Genomic DNA, 20,112 nt, shown 5'->3' with positions numbered 1-20,112 from the left:
GATACTTGAGGCCAATGGATGATGCCCGAAGAATAAGCAGCCATTTTACTGTAGAATAGCAGGGATGCTGATGATCATCCTGCCAAATAATGTCCCAGCCATTTAGTCAGCGTGTTTTAGGAGCTGTGAGTCTCAAACGGACTGATTCACGGCTTGAAAATGGAGCATGTGTCTCAGTCTTAGCTGTTTGGTTCAACTTACAAGGCCCACTCCTTAATATTTAATTATAATAACAACAGCAGACCATGGATGATTCAAATCATCATTATTAAATCTGGATTTTTAGATATGTATCCTAGTCAAAGGCGTAATGAAATGTATCATGATGGAAAACAAAAGCCCCGTTTCCATCTGACAGGTTGGTCTGTATCCTACATGTTTCTGCCTGCAGCGGTGCTAAATCCCTCTTATTGTCTACCTGTGCAGGTGCCAGGTGTGTGTCTGTGCAGCCACACAGATCTTCAGCTCTCCTGCTCACTCGCACACCCTCCTGCAATATGGCGGTGGCTTCAGTGAAGGTGGCGGTGAGGGTCCGACCCTTCAACTCCAGAGAGATTGGGAAGGACAGCAAGTGCATCATTCAGATGACAGGAAACACCACAAGTGAGTATGAATTCAAGTCATTTGTTGTGTATTTGTAGTTAAAAGTTATATTAAATCTGATGAATGTGGATTTCAATATTTCACTGTCATGGGAAGAAAATAAGTAACGTTCTGACTGTAACTTTCCTCAGTAAAATTACAATCACTAACTTTCTATATTTGTCCTGTTTTGGTTAAAGCCATCATTGAATTAGAATGTGTTTTGCTCATTGTTACTTCTTCTGGATGTTTGAGCTTCGCTGTGCAGTATGACGTATAGAGTTGACAGAAGGCTGTTTTTACATTGATCTGCTGGAGGGGGTAGTTTCTCTGTGATCACCTCACATCTGAGTTTAACACAAAGATTATAGATTAAGATGGTACAAAATTCTACACAAAGGAGCAGAACATATATTGTTCATTTGGATGAATTCATCAAGAAAGAAACACACACTGTATGTAATCTGTGAAATACTGCAGTGATTTGTAATGTTAAGGATCAATAATACAGTGAAAACAGCGGACTGAAATATTAAACGCTCTATGTTGATGACAGAGAGCTTAAAAAAGAAAGCATGCACACACTCTTTTCCAGTCTGCTAACCCCAATCACAACGTGTTGATATAAATAATTGAGACAATATGATTACGCAGTTGTAAGGTCCTGTATCTTTTAAAGTCGTGGCTTTAGAGTGCGACACAAATTCAGCGACGTCCTGCTGCTTTTTTGATCATATTCCTGCGACCGACATTGAGCCAAGTTTAGCATTTCACCCCAGATTGTCTGGTATAGGCCGCTTTGCCCTGCAGCAACAATAGAGTGGGCCGGGAGGCATGCAGCATCATGGCAGCCAGAGAAGGAAACAAAAGCGCCAGTCAGGCCTGAATCCTGTCCGTGTGTGTGGGATGTAGCGACAGTCGCTGCAGGGACAAAAAATACCTCCTTGTTCTGGTTGAGCCCAGACGCCGGGTCAGCTGATGCAAGTGTGTGTTTGCGTGTGAAAGACAAACACGGAGTATGTCAGCCTGTTGTGCCTCTCCGTGTTTTTTAATGACCTCATTAGAGCCAAAGATTCAAACTTGAATTATTTCAACTCATTAACTTCACTGACATCTCTCCGTCATCCTCTTGTATATTTTCTGCATTCGGGTCACACGCGGTCCTCTAAAGGATAAGCGGGTGTAGCTGATGGATGGATGGTCACACATGTTTGCTTCTGGCTGAGTGGACCTTTCAGCAGGATGTTGACGTGTGTGCTGCTATATTGAACTTGTCCACAGGGGGCGATGCTGTGTGTTCAGGTTGCTGCCGAAAGAGCATCTGCTCCTGCTCAGTTCTTGTTTCATGTTCTGCGTGCACGTCACCCCTCCCCTCTTTAAAATAAGGCTGAGTGGTGCTGCTTTTGTTTCTAACTGTAATATAGTAAGTCCTCTCTGAACCGTGTGTCCTTTCTCTCTCTTGAGTTGGAGGTGAAGTTATTTCAAAGTATTTCAATGCCACGTCTCTCTGATGATGAGATTGTGACACATTATAAGCTGCTACCAAGAATTCAAAAAATCATAATGTAGAATATTGACAAATAGCAGTACAAAACATTATGGGATTGCATTACTAATTGCATATATTATTTCTTAGCAGTTTTTGTTATTTGCACGTGAAAAGCAGAGAGGTGACAGGAATCAGTTTGGAATTAAATCAGGGACGTAGACATCACAGTGTAGACAGATTATATGAATCTTAACCACAAGTCAACAGTGCTGGTCCCACATTTCCATGTTTTGGTGTTTGTAGTTCAGTTTTTTCCAAAAGCACATAAAAGAAAAATGCATTCTCTCTCTATTGATTTGATGCATTTCTGCCAACTGTGCATTAATCACAACTTGACTCTTCATGAATTCTGGATCTTTCTACAACTTTCTCTCACTTCTCAACATTTGGACACTGAATGCAGATTTCAAATGAGAGTCTTCTGCTCACAATATTCTCATTGTTGTTTCCAATCAAGAGAAAACGTTACAGTATTTTCTTTCTAGACACCAGAATGGGATTTTTTCTGTTGTTGTTTTTGAGAACTTGACACCTTTTGGAGGCAGGCGGCGACCTCTGCGTCTGAAAAGTGAAGCCGATGTGGAAGTGCCTCAAACAAATAATCCAATCAATAAATAAGGGGCAACGAGACAAATGGTGTGAGAGAGAGAATGTGTTGTATTAAAAGAAATGTTTTTTCCCAGTTTGCTGAAACTGACAGTAAATGAACTGATGTGAAGGACTATGCAGGTAACTAGGGTGACTCAGTTTCTGATGCTTCTATTTTACTCTGTTTTAGCGATCCTGAACCCCAAACAGCCGAAAGAGAACAAGAGTTTCAACTTTGACTATTCTTACTGGTCACACACCACGGTGAGTTTTACTGCGTCAGTTAGTTTTATAAATACATGTACTACTAGTCAGATAAGAAAATGAAGGATTTGTCCTAGATCAAGCCCCTAATAATTGATATGAGATAATATATTGATTCAAACGTTAGCATTTACCCTAATGTTGGAAGAAACAGGATTGTCTTTTTGATTTTCAAGCTGTGAAAAATGAAGTCTCTCTCATCTTCTCTCTTTATTCTTGCTGCGATCCCTCTCTCTCTCTCTCTCTCTCTCTCTCTCTCTCTCTCTCTCTCTCTCTCTCTCTCTCTCTACAGCCCGATGACGTCAGCTTTCACTCCCAGAAGCAGGTGTACAAGGACATCGGAGAGGAGATGCTGCTTCACGCTTTTGAAGGCTACAACGTGTGCATATTTGCATACGGCCAGACAGGATCGGGCAAGAGCTACACCATGATGGGACGACAGGAGCAGGACCAGCAGGGAATTATACCTCTGGTAAAACAGAATACAGTTCTGACCAATAATTAAACACACAATCCAATTCTCTTTTATCACTGTGAAAACAATACAAATAATCAACAATGCAACCTTTACCACATCAATTACTCTCTCTTTTATAGCTGTGTGAAGACCTTTTCACCAAGATCCATGGCAGCAATAGCGACAACAACATGTCTTACTCAGTGGAGGTGAGTGACGTCTATCTGTTGTGTTTTGTGTTCTATTTCCCACTGAACGTATACTGAATGACAAAGGTCCGGGGCGTGCATTTTACTGTTTCAGATAAATTAAGGGAAAACATTACAATTATTGTTGAAGGGCAGCTGGTATTATATTCGTTGCATCAGAATTCTCTAGATTTTTAATCTTTTATTCGACCCTGGAGCTACCAAGTAGTAATGATAACCGCTTAATGACTCGTAAAAACATTTAAAAACACATCCGGCTCTGTGCCTGCTTCCAGGTGAGTTACATGGAGATCTACTGTGAGCGTGTGCGCGACCTGCTGAATCCCAAGAACAAAGGAAACCTGCGTGTCCGAGAGCACCCTCTGATGGGACCCTACGTTGAGGATCTGTCCAAACTAGCCGTCACCAATTTCAACGACATCCAGGACCTGATGGAGTCTGGAAACAAGGCCAGGTAATCAGAGCGGGACTGAATGACAGTGACGGACTCCTTAGATGTTTGTGTGAGTCGGTGGATGGAGAAGATACGCGGATGAGGAATTTGGATGTTTTTGTAAATGATTCAATGACTGGAACAAATGACGGATGGAGCAGATCATGTTTGAGTCAATAATATGCACCTAACACAGCATTTTTCCATTTTTGCAGGACTGTGGCTGCTACCAACATGAATGAAACCAGCAGCCGCTCCCACGCCGTCTTCAACATCATCTTCACGCAAAAAACACACGACATGGATTCGGAGAATACCTTAGAAAAGGTTCGGACAAAAAGCTCTTGCCTTAGAAATCACCCAGTCGGACTGATGTTTTTCTGCTTCTCAGACAAACAAATCAATAAGTGGAATAGTTTTATTATTCTCGTTTCACCACGGAAGCATCAGAAGAGATGCTACGAGGCGGAACATATTTTATTGCCTTTTATGACCTGAGTGGAGGCCGTCTGCGGTGTGGTTATCTGAGGAACGTGTTGTTGAATTGATCGATAACACTTTACTGCCAGTTCTCGCGGTGCAGTTCCAGGTGAAATATGTTCGCTGAGGTGGATGTTTGATCTTTTGTATCATCACAGGTCAGCAAGATCAGCCTGGTGGACCTGGCTGGCAGCGAGAGAGCCGACTCAACCGGAGCTAAAGGAACCAGGCTTAAGGTGAGAGGAGGATACTGTTTTTAGGTGGTTTTCAATTTAATAATGACTCTTTGAACGCGGTATTTCCAACACGAAGAATACATAAAATATATGAATAGATGGACAAATACTCAATAATATTACTCAATTATTTGCAGGAAGGAGCAAACATCAACAAATCTCTGACTACGCTGGGGAAAGTTATTTCTGCTCTGGCTGAACAGGTATGTTTTTTTCACACTTGTCATTAAGAATATACTGTTACAAATTATTTTTATTTCATGTTGTCTGAATGACAAACGCTGCCATTTCTCTTCCAACTATCAGGAGTCAGTACCAAACAAGGTCAGTAATGCCAACACATTTGAAACTTCAAATGAAATGTATAGCCTACAATATTTAAAGAATATTTACAGATAAATTGTGCTTATTTTGTGTACAGAACAAGAAAAAGAAGAAGGTGGAGAGTTTCATTCCCTACAGAGACTCAGTTCTGACTTGGCTACTGAGGGAGAACCTGGGTATACACACATGATGATAAACCTTAGTTTTTACCCAAATAAAACACACTTTCTCTGTCAGTTTACCTAGTGTCTTACTTTCTGTCTTCTAGGAGGAAACTCTCGTACAGCCATGGTGGCTGCCCTCAGCCCTGCGGACATTAACTACGATGAGACTCTCAGTACCCTCCGGTGAGTAAAATGTCTATAACCTCTCTTTTTGAAGATCATTAAATCGGACGTTTGTGCCTAGGAATAGCATTTTGAAGATGATGTCACACTTATACTACACGTTCAACCCGTAGAAGAGATGTACTGAGCATTTTCTGAACACATATTATTAGCTTTGTAGTGTTGCATTATTTGTGTGCCTGTACAGATGCCTGCTAAACAGAGCACTGCTTTCACTTCCATGTTGTACTACACTCCTGCTTATGTACAGATCTCTGCATCGAAATAAGACGGGTCCGTATTCACGGGCATCTGCTAGAAACAAAATAAAGTAGCTTCCTTCTCACTATAGCCCCATATTGTCATTAGTTGATCAATGTAATTCAGTATTGAGAGGCTGAGGAATCATGGTTTATAGCTAAATGTCTTCTTGACGTGGATGACCTCTGTCCCTTTAGGTACGCTGATCGGGCCAAACAGATCCGCTGTAACGCTGTGATCAACGAGGACCCCAACAACCGTCTGGTGCGTGAGCTGAAAGAGGAGGTGGCTCGCCTCAGAGAACTGCTGTTTTCACAGGGCCTGGGAGACATCATAGAGAGTGAGTGTCGCACAGAGAAACGCTCACTCAAAGAAAATGCACTTATACAGGCACACACACACACACACACACACACACACACAAACCTGAATTTAGACTAATTGTGCAGTTTTTTTCCGACTGTACATGTAAGACAGAGGATGACAGTTAAACTTGTGGGAGACGAAGAGTGTGGGTGTCTCTCACACTCATTTTCTTCTCTCCTCTGTCCTATCAGCGTATCGCTGCAACGGCCCGGTCGTCGCTGGTTTGAAATGTGTGTATAACTCGAGCAAGCCTGCGCTTTGCAACTAATAGAAATGAATCCTGAGCCGTCCTTCCTCCTCCACCACACCAGAGACCTAACTAATAAGGCCAAGAGACTATATGTGAAGTCAGACATGACATGAATTAAGTGAAATATATTCAAATCCTACTTGATTCTTTAGAGCAACACAATAATAATCTATGGTTGCTGTATTAAGTCAGTCTTTTCTCAGGAATTCTGCAAAATGGCCTCCTTTTTTCTTTCCATTTGTTGTAGTTTTCATGGTAATACATGATTTTTTCTCTCTCATTTAATCTGGGGTGTCCAGCCGTTTAATACTTTCATCCTCGTAGCACAATTTAAAATTGGCTGGGATTTCTGAGAAGCTTTGCTCTGTGATCCTGTAGCCGTTCATTAAGAATCTGAATAGCCAGACTCTTTGCATCTGAAAAAAAGAAAAGAAAAGCAGACAGAGTCCAAGGATTTTGTTTTACGAGACTAGTGATGATGGAAGAAAGCACTGACTGGGAGGACGCCATTTTAGATTGCTGACGAACTCCCTTTTTTTGCATCCTGGTTCTCTGTGTGTGGAGCTAATTGAAGCTGTGAGTCAGGTGCTTAGAGGCCTGCATCTCCGAGAGCTGTGCTACCAAAGGCTGTGCTGAACTCTTTGAACACATTAAGACATGCAAAACATATGAAAAAAAAAACTCAGGCTGTATTTGTTCATATTGTCATGTATATATTTTTTCTTTTATTTCTCTTGACTATCTCATGCTTGCGAGCTTGTCGAGTGTGTCGGAGATAAAAAAAAAAAAGCTTCTGGTCTCTAACTTTCAGTTTATTTGGCATTTTGTGCTCTATCAGTTTGAGTTTGTCTTTCCTCTCTGTCTGCTATGGCTTTGGGGAAATGACGTCTGCTTCTTTGATCCATTATTTGAGCTTTCTCTTCTTTTTTTTGTACTCCTTCCCTACCCTATTTATTTCCTCTTTATCTGCGTGTACCTCTCAATCCCTGATGTCTCTCCTTAATTACCCGGCGTCTGCTCCGTCCTTCCGTCCTTCTGTCCTTCTGTACTTCCTTCCTTCCTTCCTTCCTGGCTCACTTCCATGCAACGCCTCTCTCTCTGGCAGACCTGTGCGATTACAAGAACTTTGTGAATAATCGCCAGGCTGTCAATCAAGGGGGTGATCTCTCCGCAGTGTCCAATGCCATGACAGGAATGAGTCCCTCCCCCTCACTCTCGGTCCTGTCCAATCGCGTCGGGACCATCAGCAACCTCCATGACCGCATCTTCAGCCCGGCCAGTGAAGAGGCCATCGAGAGGCTCAAGGTAAGAAGGGTGATGCTGAAATTGTTCAGGAAATGGTAGATTAGATTTGGGCTTGTGGCCGGAGATACGAGGTCAAAGAAGGAAAGCCTCTTGCTAAATCCAAGATTGAGCAAAGTGAATAATTCCATTTTGTATCATTTTTAGATCTCTGTCTTAATTTTGCCAACAGGAAACCGAGAAAATCATCGCAGAGCTCAATGAGACTTGGGAAGAGAAGCTGCGGCGTACCGAGGCCATCCGTATGGAGAGGTTCGTCAAACATATTCATGCATAATTCATATCAGATTGTTCTCCCCTAGGAAATGTGTATTTAACCTAAGTTAATCAATTACATGGTAAATGGACTTGCCGTTCTAGTCTTCCGACACTACGTTCAACCATTGACACCCATTCATACACTGATCACGGGAGCTACCAGGCAAGATGCCACCTGCCCATCAGGACTATCTAAGCATCCACATCATTCACACACCGATGCTCTACCTTCTGAAACACAGTCGCCCCTAAAATTACAGACCTTATAAAAATGTTCCTTTGCTATTAACCTAGCGTATCATCAATTCAAAGGAAGCATTGTCCTTCATCAGCATAACACAGCCAGTAAATTCTGGTCTGCTCTTCAAGTGATGAAGAATAATTCAAGCTACAGTGGTGGAGCCCGTCAATGCTTTACCAAATTGTGCTTTAGATATTCCTGCTGGTAATGGACTACCTTTGATGGATGGACCCTTGAGCAGAATATGGGTGTATACGGTCTTAAAGAATATGCTCTGTTGTTGAATTGCCAGACTACTTAGAATGTAAGAATACACCATATTTTTAGCCGAGCTTGTGATTGCTTCCTGTAGAGAGGCCCTGCTGGCTGAAATGGGTGTTGCCATGAGAGAAGATGGAGGAACTTTGGGCGTCTTCTCCCCGAAAAAGGTACCAGGCTCGTCACTGTTGCACAGTAGTTTGATGCATTTACAGCATCTGTACAAACACACAAACACTAAAACATATTTGTCATTATTTCCCTTTCAGACGCCTCATCTGGTGAATCTGAACGAAGACCCGCTGATGTCAGAGTGTCTGCTGTATTATATCAAAGACGGCATCACCAAGTAGGTTTTAAAAAATATATACATTTTCAATTTTTGAGATTTAATCCAGAAACTGTGCTGTTTCTGTGAATTTGTCTCAATTGTTTTACCTTATCTCCCCTCAGGGTTGGCCGTGAAGATGCCAAGTCTCGCCAAGACATTGTTCTCAGCGGCCATTTTATCAGAGATGAACACTGCACCTTCAGCAGCACCACGAGTCCTATGGGAGAAGGTAGAGGCTGGCTGCTCTCTCTTAAGATTACAATGTTGAATAAATGTTGTAACATGTAAATACATATTGAAGATGAAGACATCCATGTTGTATATATGTCAAAGTCTTTGTTGTAATAGTTCTATAATCTTCTCTTGAACAGGATGTGTCATCCTGGAGCCATGTGAGGGGTCAGAGACGTACGTCAACGGGAAGCGAGTTAGCTCTCCCACTGTGCTGCGATCTGGTACGTGAGAAGGTTCATATTATTTTGTTACAAAAGATGTAAAACAAAGTAACTGTACCAAGAGAGTAAACAGAAAAAAATGTATCAGGAGGAAGAGATAAGTCTGTGTCACATTTTTTGTGTTTGGAAATAAGGAAAGCTTTAGTATGACAACAGAGGTCTAATCTGTAATTAATGTCTTTTTTTTGTTAATGCTAAAACTCTCATGTTTTCCTGTGCACTTTTCAGGGAACCGCATCATCATGGGAAAGAGCCACGTGTTTCGCTTCACCGACCCGGAGCAGGCTCGTCTGGAGCGAGAGAAGACGCCGTGCGCTGAGACGCCGGTTGAGCCCGTCGACTGGGCCTTCGCTCAGAGAGAGCTGCTGGAGAAGCAGGGCATCGACATGAAGCAGGAGATGGAGCAGAGGTGCGTGGAGAACACATTATCATTTAATTGCATTTAATTATGTTACCTTTCTAGCATAGAGTTTTGAATCTCTTTCAGGCTTCAGGAGCTCGAAGATCAGTACCGCAAAGAAAGAGAAGAAGCCAGTAACCTGCTGGAACAACAGAGACTGGTGAGTGAATAGAAATATGGTTTATTGTTTATTTGACATTTTATTTTAGATTTACCATTTAAGGTGCCTGATGAAAAGAAATAGCAGTTTTTAATCTGAATCATGTGTTTTCTTTCAGGACTATGAGAGTAAACTGGAGGCTCTTCAGAGACAAGTGGACTCCCGGTACCTGGAGTCTCCTGAGGAAGAAGAGGAACCCGAAGAGGAAGGTGATACTGTCACTTTTTAACTGACTCATCAAAACAATCATCTCTGTATCAGGCTTTTATCTGGCCAGAATGTACTCACATATCATGTGCCTTTCCCCCTCAGTGCCGTGGACGCCACGTGAGACTGAGTTGGCTCTGTGGGCTTTCAGGAAGTGGCGTTTCTACCAGTTCACCTCTCTCAGGGATCTGCTTTGGGGCAACGCCATCTTCCTCAAAGAGGCCAATGCCATAAGTGTGGAGCTAAAGAAAAAGGTGGGATGTTTGTTACTGTAAAACATTGTCCTTATTCAGCACTGTGAGATATGATATGTCATGTGTCATGTGCCATTATTATTTTATATATTTTACTGAATAAAACAGACTGCAGAGTGCAAATATGGCATAATGTGATGCTGGTGATGCTAGAGGCAGACTGCATGTTATTAAGTGCCAGTGGCCATTCTGGATTTACCAAAATGATTTAGCCCAGTGAGTCATCACAATAGAACACACAGTGCTGCATATTAAATGTGAGCTCTGTCCAGTCATCCATCTAATGAAAGGTGCATATGACGAAGCATTTTCTTCAGCCAAAATGAAACTCTACTGCTTCAGGTCTCACTCAGGTTTTGATTTTCCATAAGCAGAAAAACAAACTCTAAGAAATGTTGGTCATTTTGCTAACAAAGGGGATGGCATCTCACGTCACCCACTGCTTGTAGAAATGGTGTTGTTTAATGAAGACAAACATTCCCATATCACTCTTCTGCTTTGTTGTGGTGATGAAAGGCTTGGAATTTATTTTGCACGATACGATACGATGATACGATGCAGGAGCATATAAACCAGCAGCAGTCACTCATGTTTTATGTCTCATGTCGGCCACAGGTTCAGTTCCAGTTCGTCTTGTTGACAGACACTCTATACTCTCCCCTGCCCCCCGACCTGCTGCCCCCGAGCATCGCCAAAGAGAGGGAGAGACGACCTTTCCCCCGAACCATTGTCGCCGTTGAAGTGCAAGATCAGAAGAACGGAGCCACACATTACTGGACTCTAGAGAAACTCAGGTACAGTGGTTTTGTCATCAAATAAAAAGTAATTACAGGGTTAAAAGCTCATTCCACGGTCAAGGTCGGTTTATTCACCCCTAACATGCTGCCCCCTGCAGGCAGAGGCTGGACCTGATGAGGGAAATGTACGATCGTGCTGCAGAGCTCCCCAGCAGTGCTGTGGAGGACTGTGACCACGCTCTGACCGGAGGCGACCCCTTCTACGACCGCTTCCCCTGGTTCCGTCTTGTCGGCAGGTACGTCACCTCCCTCCCACCTGGGTGCTGTATTGTTTCAAAACTCTGCTCTTTCTTTTATTGTGCAATAAATCATCTTCTCCTCAGGGCTTTTGTGTACCTGAGTAACCTGCTGTACCCGGTGCCTCTGGTACATCGCGTGGCCATCGTCAGTGAGAAAGGAGAGGTGAAAGGCTTCCTCAGAGTGGCTGTGCAGGCCATCTCAGGTACAAATACAGGTTGAATATCAGTCTTGTCACAGTCGGATGCTGTTGAACATGTTGTTGTAGCTGTTCTTTTGTATCAAGAAATCATAATATAACATCTTATCTCTCTGTTCTGTCCCCATTCAGCTGATGAGGAGGCCCCTGATTATGGCTCTGGTGTGAGGCAGTCAGGCACTGCCAAGATCTCCTTTGAAGATAAACAGTTTGAGAAGGTACTCATCGGATGGTGATTAGTACTGGTCTTCTCTGAATGTGTCCTGTGCAACCAATAAAAGTCAAATGTAATTTAAGCACAAGTGTTTTAAAAAAAAGAGAGTTGGAGTTTGAATTTCTTTCTGAATGTAAATGTTCGGTGTAAATGGGATCCAGGCTGATTGTTTTCCATCTTGTTGCAGTTCCAGACTGAGTCGTGTCCTGGTGTTCTGTCCCCTATCAACTCCTCCTCCGAGGAGCTGCGAATCGTGGAGGGCGAAGGGCCGAGCGCAGAGATAGGAATCTCTGCCGATGAAGTCAACAACAACACCTGTCCAGGTGAGGTTTACCCCACTAATGTTCATGGTACACCAGAGCTGAAATATATGTTTTAATTGGAAGTAAATGTATCTAAAAAGTTTTAATCCCAGACACGTGTGTTTTCTTGTAACCATCATAGAGGCTCCCCGCAGCCCAGTAAAGAGCTCAGGTCTGGATCTGGATCTTCCTCTGGACCTCTCCCCGGAGAAGGCTCTGTCCCATCTGAAGATCGGCAGCACCTTCACCTTCAGAGTCACCGTCTTACAGGCCTCCAGCATCTCAGCCGAGTACGCCGACATCTTCTGCCAGTTCAAGTGAGTTTCAAGAACGTCTCCACCAAAGTCCTGTTAATAATATTGTCTATCTGCTACACATTTCTTACTTAATGCCTCTTGTTTTTTGTCAGAATCCTTTTCTGTAAACAATAGATCGTATATTTATGCATGCACATTTACACCTCTTAGAAGCATTGTTGTTAAAGCTCATACCACATTGTTTTGGCACTAAATAATCTGCAGGAAAATGATCTCAAAAAGATGCAAAACAATGAGTTCTTTAGATTTGAATCACCAAGTTGTAGTTGCAGATGCTGCACAAGAATGAAATCAATCAATGATGAAATGAACACAAATGTTCAATGATTGTACATGTTTGTGGTTCGTGGCAATTATCAAAATGACCAGTATGTGAGGTGGTCAGCCTGATGCGTTTGGTTGACATGATGTGCAGGGAGAGCAAAGGGAGGTCAGTCTTACATAACGGCTTTTCACTTTTTTTAGCTTCATCCACCGCCATGACGAAGCTTTCTCCACTGAGCCGCTGAAGAACACGGGCAGAGGACCTCCGCTGGGCTTCTACCATGTTCAAAATGTAAACAGTGAACATAACATTCACACCTATTATTAGAAAATATTTCTGATTTACAAATAGTTTTCTGAAGGCTGTGTTTGAGTTGTATTCTCTCTCTTCTCTGACAGATCACAGTGGAGGTGACAAAGTCCTTCGTGGAGTACATCAAGACTCAGCCCATCGTCTTCGAGGTGTTTGGTCACTATCAGAAACAGCCTTTCCCTCTGCTCTGCAAAGACCTGATCAGGTCAGGAACCTTTCATTTCCAGCTGATGACTGGTTGTGAGGCGATATTTTTAGATGGAAAGAAAGTTTCCTCATGTTTGGTTTCCTTTGACTTGTCTTTTTAGTCCGCTGCGACCTTCCAGGAGGCAGTTCCCCCGGGTGATGCCCTTATCCAAACCAGGTCAGCAGTGACATTTAATGTGCCTCATTTAATGTGCCTCAAAAGCTTTTATCTATTAACGATATGATCTCCGCGATCTGCTCTATTTTCCTGAATTTGATATTCACTGCAGTTTAGTTAGTACAGGCCGGTTTACTCAGTCTCGCACATTAATCTGCTCTCTCTTCGTTCCTCCAGTGCCGGCCACAAAGCTCAGCACTCTGACTCGCTCCACCGCAGGACCTTGTCACGCCAAATACGACCTCATGGCCTTCTTTGAGATCTGTGAGCTGGAGGCTAACGGAGAGTAAGTTGCATCTTTATGGCTGTGTTTCCACTTCACTTCCATAAAGCAAGAAACATGAGATCATGCTGTGTTCAAGAAAAATACTATGTCTTCAGATTCTGCAGTGAATATTATCATTTCTGTTAAAACAGTTGAGTACTAACATTTAACACATTGATTTTTTTCTTTTCTTTGCTATAGCTACATCCCAGCTGTTGTTGACCACAGAGGTGGGATGCCCTGCCACGGCACGTTCCTCTTACATCAGGTCTGACATGTCACACCAAATCACCAGTTTCATATTTATATACTCCATAGAGAGTGTTGAATATCATGAGCTTTGGATAAATCACTTTCCAGATTGTCTTGTTCCTGTATCTGTCATCCAAACATCTGGGAGAGAACTTGTTTTAATAGCAGTGTTAAAGTTTAAATACCTGGGAAGATTCAAGCCTGGATTTTAGCCTGGAATGTTTTTTTTTGTCTTCCCAACTGGAACTAAACCAGTAAAAAACTGGTTTATCTTCTCCTGACTCCACAGGGCATCCAGAGGAGGATCACAGTTACCATCGCTCATGAAACAGGAAATGATATTGAGTGGAAAGAGGTGAAGGAGCTGGTTATTGGTGAGTGACAAGGACAATTTAAAAACATGTTTGGTCGAGTTGGTTAGATTCTAGTAGGAAGAAATCTTTAAAAGTTCCGTTTTTCAAACCGGATTGATCCCAACATGACTTGTATGACTTCAGGCCGTATTCGAAACACACCAGAGGCTGATGAGACCATCATAGACCCCAACATCCTGTCCCTCAACATCCTGTCTTCTGGATACTTCTGGCCAAAACACAACGACAAGTATACATTTTAGACTGATCTTTAATTGACTGACTGTTTCTTTTTTCTCTCTCTCTGTATTTGCTGTTTGATATTCCACAACAGTTACCTCTATGAATTAATTAACTCAGCTGTAACATAAAGTTAGATCAGTTACTTTGGTTAGTATTTTTAACATTGCTTCAATGTGCCTTTTATAATAAAATACTGTTTTGGCTTCAATGCGTTTTTCCGTTTGCATGGATCAGTATGGTTTGCTGAGTTCAAACTTTTAACAGCTGCAGTTAAAAGTTTCTAACTCGTGTCCTGTTTCTCTTCATCCTTTGCTAACACCAGCGTCTCCTTGGGAGTTGATGATAGGTACAAATGACAATCATTTAAAAAAATCTTTTTCATCAATTATTGTTTCCGATAACAAAATGGCGAATTTCTGACAGGCTTTTCATGAGCTTTACACTTTTTTTTAAATATGCAAATAAATGTATGTTTTTCACATTGCAGAACTTTCTACCGATTTGAGGCAGCATGGGACAGCTCCATGCACAACTCTCTGCTTCTGAACAGAGTCACTCCCTATGGGGAGAAGATCTACATCACCCTCTCTGCTTATCTAGAGGTACTAAGACTGTCGACTAAAACGTTCAGTCAACGCTGAGCATAAATACTTGTTTAAAACCAAGAGCCAAATTATAACCAGACCCTTCTGGATGCTGATTTGTTGCTGTCTTATATTTAGATGGAGAACTGCACTCAGCCAACAGTGATCACCAAAGATTTCTGCATGGTGTTTTACTCCCGTGATGCGAAGCTGCCGGCCTCTCGCTCCATCAGAAACCTCTTCAGCACCGGCTGCCTCCGGCCCTCTGAGAGGTACCGATTTATGGACACACAGTCTGAATCTTACACTTATTCTGGACTCTGGATCTCTCAATCTAAGAAAGGTGCTCAATGAAATTGGCAGTTAAATGAATTCCGTCTCTCTTCTTCTTAGTAACCGTGTCACTGGCGTCTATGAAGCCACTCTTTGCCATGTGGCGGACAATGGAAGTCCAGGTGAGACCGAAATCAAAGAAAAATAATCAGCAAGAATTACGATAGCATTTCCTTTTCAACTAGTGTTTGTATTTGGGTTTAAAATACTCACAGAACATCTTTTTCTTCAGGCATGCAGCGTCGTCGCAGGCGTGTGCTGGACACCTCGGTGGCGTACGTCCGAGGAGAGGAGAACCTGGCTGGATGGAGGCCTCGCAGCGACAGCCTCATCCTGGACCACCAGTGGGAGCTGGAGAAACTCAGTTTACTGCAGGAGGTCAGTGTGTTGACTGAATAGGTTTGTTAGTAAGATGACATCTAGACAAGATACATTATATTGTCACTGGAACAAGTGCAGCTTATTATATTTGGATTGAGCCTCACATCTAAACCCTTTTCACAGCTTTGTGGTAATACACTCTTTAGGTGGTCCACTAGGTTTTTTAATGGTTAATTGAACCCAAGAAGTAGAACATTTTTCTTAATCTTTCATTTTATCTCAAATCCAACATCACCAAACTTGCAGATACAGGGTTTCCACCGGACAGGAATGAGATTAACGATGGGTGGATTAGGTGATGACATATCTCACCTTTCAAATCACCCCAACCGTGTGAACATTTATTCAAACCAGGTGTTTTAGATTACAAATGAAGAATGACTGCAGCTGCACAGCCCAATATCAATATTGTCTGAACAGTTCTCTTCGTTTGGACCTACAGTACTTGAAATGTCGCCAGTCCCAGTCAAACGCCCTGCGAGCCTTTCCGTACCACAACCGTTGAAGTCTGTATGCGCTCGTGTTTTTAGGTGGAGAAGACCAGGCACTACCTGCTGCTGAGGGAGAAGCTGGAGGCGACTCTGCTGGCGGGACAGGATGCGCTCTACAAGAGCAGCGACATCAGCGATTTTGCAAAGAGTCCCGTCCTCAGCCACAGTCCCGGCAGCAGCCCTGCCCTCGACAGCCCCAACCAGAGGCAGAGGGAGCTGGCTGCCAAGGTGACTGCTGCGACACCAGTAAACTTTTTTCACTTGATTTGTTTTTCAATCAGTTACAGTTTTCATTCAACATCATCTGTGTTTTCACTTTTTTCCTTTCCAGTGTCTGCGTCTGCTAATGCACACCTTCAACAGGGAGTACAGCCAGGTGAGCAGCAGTGCCAGTGAGAGCAAGGTGAGCCCCAGCCTAGGCCCTCTGACCCGGCCCGTTAATCCTTCTGAACCTTTAGCGTTTACCGCTGTACCCTCACAAAATATTTAAGCCCCGCCCTTCAACCACTCTCTGCCATTCCATTCACTCCTTATTGAGTCCTTTTTCTGTACAGATTCCTTTCTTTTTCTTTCTTTCTTCCTTATCTCATCTATTTTCAAATCACTCTGTTGTCTTAACCTTGTGTCTTATGTCTTTATAATCATTCAGTAGACCGGGGTTAAATATTCTCCACAAATAATCATTTCTTCGGCTTCAACAAGAAACAGTTTTTTCAAGATAATATTGACTCAGGTTTACTGCAGATTTAAAGCCATGCATCCATAACTCATACCTATGATTTAACATTTCCCCTCGGACTCATCCCTCACTGCCCCCCCCCCCCCCCCCTTAAGACTCTGCAAGGCTTCCACTAACCTGATGCTTCTCCTGCATGTCCTCTCTAACATGTTAATCAGCAAAGGGGCTCTTACGTAATGAGGATTACAATAGTAAAGAGATGGTTTTTACAATACAATGCAAGAAAATGACAAATATTCTGATTGGATTGTTTTCTGAATGCACGTCTGTGTTGTTTGTGCTTAATTGTTTGCTGGTATGTTTTGTCTGTACCTGTGTTTGTCCCTTTTGTCATGTGCGTGTGTGTGTGTGTGTGTGTGCTTCTCCATGCGTGATTTGTTGTGAACGTGTTGCTGTGTGTGTGGTTGTGTGTGTGTTTTAGCTTTCTGAGATGTCTGCGTCGCTAATGAGCAACTCCTCGTCCGGACTGAGCACGCTCACTCCGTCCTCTACCTGCCCCTCACTGGTCGAGGGAAATTATGACATTAGGTATGTGAATACGTGCAGTTACTCGTCGCAGTATCAGTTTAATACTATTGGTCTGTCCTGTTTTAGATACTTTGCTACACTGTGCCTGAGAAGATAAATAAAGTAAATGTTGTGTTTCAAGAAACATTTAGCGTCAGTTGTAATCAAGTGATAATCTGCAAATGTCCTTTGATTACAGTGACTTCTTTGGTGATGCAGTAGACATTTTTTCTTTGCTGTGCACCAAAATACTTCAATTTAGCTTCAATTTTCCTACATTTATTTAAAATAACAAACATTGCTGTTGCTGCCGCTAGAGATTTTTGTCCAGGAAAGGTAGGTTACCCTCATAGGTGTCTTAAATTTAGCTTTTCATATGCTAAATATTTCACTTGGTGATATCATTATGCAACTAACATTTGCATTAAAATCTTTCAGTGGTGAAAGAAGTATTCAAACGATTTACTTCAGTAAAAGTAGAAATATCCCAATGTTACAAATACTGGTCTGAGGTCCTGCATTCAAAAATCTTACTTAAAGTAAGAGTATAGAAGTATGACCAGAACAATTGGGTAGTTTAATCTCTGATAATATATCATATTCTATAAACTGGTTAGGTTTTGTATTACAAATCTTAATCTGCAAAGAAACCAGTATCTACAGCTGTGAATTAATTGAAATGTAGTGGAGTGGAAGTATAAAGTAGAATAAAATAAAAATACTCCATTCACTCATAGCTAAGACATTGGAACATTTTTTTTTTGTAGTGAATTAATAAGAAGAATATGTTTTTAAAGTCAGATTTACAGGCTGAGACATAGTGCTTTGAATGAAACCGTGTTCCTTTTGTCACATTAAGAAAATCTTGTTTATGTTGTGTAGACACACTGAACCCAGTTCAGGAGCGTCCACACCAGATCTGGACCCGTACAGCCCCGTGGACAGAAAGAAAGCTCTCAGAGGATGCACCTTTGTTCCTGACATACAGGAGATCCGTGTCAGGTCAGACCACGCACACAATACTTGATTTTGAATCACTGTGGAGAAAGCTAACCTTTTACTTGTAAATGGCAAACACTATTGTTTTTATTTGGGGAACAAGCATCCTTTAAGAAAAAGTTGTATTGATTTTGTCTTAACATTAATATTTATTTCATCGTGTGCAGCCCCATTGTGTCAAAGAAGGGTTACCTGCACTTCCTGGAGCCCCACACCAGCGGCTGGATGAAGCGTTACGTGGTGGTGCGCAGGCCCTACGTCTACCTGTACCGCAGCGAGAGGGACAGCGTGGAGAGAGCTGTCATCAACCTGTCGTCTGCGAAGGTGGAATACAGTGAGGACAAACAGACCTTACTGCGGGTACGACCGAGCTTCAGTTCGATAGTAAAACACAGTTTTAGATGAATTAATAAATAGTAACCCACTGCACCTGAACGAACTGAAGTAACCTCATGTCTACAGACACCCAACACGTTTGCTGTGTGCACTGAGCATCGTGGAATACTGCTGCAGGCCACCAATGACAAAGAGATGCACGACTGGCTGTACGCTTTTAACCCTCTGCTAGCCGGCACCATCAGGTGAGTGGTGGAGAGACTGTAAAGAGAAAATCCCCCTAAAACATCATGAAAAACTGTTTAACAGCTATTATGTTAATCTTACACATATGAAATAGAACTGCGGTAACACTTTCCTATAGTTAGTAATTACTGTGAACATGCCAAACAATTAACATAACCCGGATCAGCGCTTCCCAACCTTTTTGTCTTGTGACCCCTTAAGACAAAGTAGTGTGAACCTGTGACCCCTCATTATGGTTTCTGTGTGGACATGAGGTCTGAGCACTTTAATCAAGTTGTTTCATTTGGAGGGTTTTTTAGAGGCCTGAAGAGTTGAACAGTTCCAGTATCCTTCTCAAGAACAAAAACAAAATCAGAAAAACAAATAATATTGTTTAGCAGAAATATCTGGTGGCCTCAAATATTTTAATTCCCCTCTCTCTTGAGGCGTCCCGACCTGCAGATTTCAAACCAATGACCTACTGTATATTGTCTTTTAGTCCTCGAACCGCAGGTCAGCTCTATATCCAAACATTTTAAATTAGTCCACACAACTGAGAATCAACAAATTAAACAAACAACTAACTATAGACAATGATCTTACCTCAAATAACTCAGAATATTGTCTCTATTTTCTCTACAAATACTGCCAAGTTATTTTGTCTTTTCAGAAAGTCTCATGGGAAATTGCCACAACTGCTTTCTTTACAAGGTACTTTTATATTTTTTTGGTCTTACTTCCCCTCTCTTCCCCCCTCTCTCTCCTCAGGTCAAAGCTCTCCCGGAGAAAGTCGGTCCAGTCGGTCCCGTCTGCTATGAGGATGTGAGAGGTGAACCGGCCTGGTGGAAAACAACAAACAAACATACAAAACAATACAATCTAAAGGCTCAACTCAGCATCCTGCTCTAATGAACATAGACCATATAAACAAACTTATACATAAACCACTTAAATAACCCTCTGTATGACGACTGTCCCACTCCCAAACATCACTCGATCGCTCATCCCTAAAACCAACAAAACTGTCTTTTCTCTCTTTTTTAAATCGCCACCTTAAAACCCTGCATGGTGTGCTCCCTCCTGACCTTTAGCAGAAACATAAGACAAACTAACCACACAAACCTGTTAATACACTTACCCCTGCTGGGCGTTGGGACTCGTTTTTATCAGCTTTCATGTAGAAATCTGTCATCTGTAAGACTACCA

At 42.3% G+C, this 20,112-nt stretch overlaps 1 protein-coding gene across 1 annotated transcript; it reads left to right on the top strand.

Moving 5' to 3' along the window:
* Window positions 1-497: 497 nt before the first annotated feature.
* On the top strand, window positions 498-19,732 carry kif1ab (kinesin family member 1Ab). Its single transcript, XM_076097701.1, is given in 49 exon segments — window positions 498-603; window positions 2,910-2,983; window positions 3,276-3,455; window positions 3,581-3,649; window positions 3,925-4,103; window positions 4,298-4,409; window positions 4,721-4,798; window positions 4,936-5,001; window positions 5,105-5,122; window positions 5,220-5,298; window positions 5,391-5,469; window positions 5,907-6,049; window positions 6,267-6,305; window positions 7,431-7,630; window positions 7,800-7,879; window positions 8,479-8,554; window positions 8,654-8,733; window positions 8,838-8,944; window positions 9,087-9,170; window positions 9,399-9,579; window positions 9,658-9,730; window positions 9,849-9,939; window positions 10,043-10,191; window positions 10,807-10,985; window positions 11,087-11,224; window positions 11,312-11,430; window positions 11,557-11,642; window positions 11,826-11,961; window positions 12,083-12,257; window positions 12,723-12,813; window positions 12,921-13,055; window positions 13,058-13,074; window positions 13,143-13,198; window positions 13,376-13,484; window positions 13,665-13,731; window positions 14,005-14,089; window positions 14,213-14,318; window positions 14,634-14,657; window positions 14,799-14,913; window positions 15,034-15,167; window positions 15,289-15,350; window positions 15,461-15,606; window positions 16,140-16,328; window positions 16,432-16,503; window positions 17,261-17,367; window positions 18,229-18,348; window positions 18,513-18,705; window positions 18,808-18,926; window positions 19,675-19,732. Coding segments are annotated over 49 exon segments (5,181 nt in total).
* The last annotated feature ends 380 nt before the right edge of the window (window positions 19,733-20,112 follow it).

The sequence above is a fragment of the Anarhichas minor genome, unplaced genomic scaffold (assembly GCF_050575085.1).
Source record: "Anarhichas minor isolate MPS153535 unplaced genomic scaffold, ASM5057508v1 ptg000024l, whole genome shotgun sequence".
Lineage (NCBI taxonomy): Eukaryota > Metazoa > Chordata > Actinopteri > Perciformes > Anarhichadidae > Anarhichas > Anarhichas minor.
The sequence above is the reverse complement of the archived record's forward strand: the minus strand, read 5'-3'. Positions and strand labels throughout refer to the sequence as shown.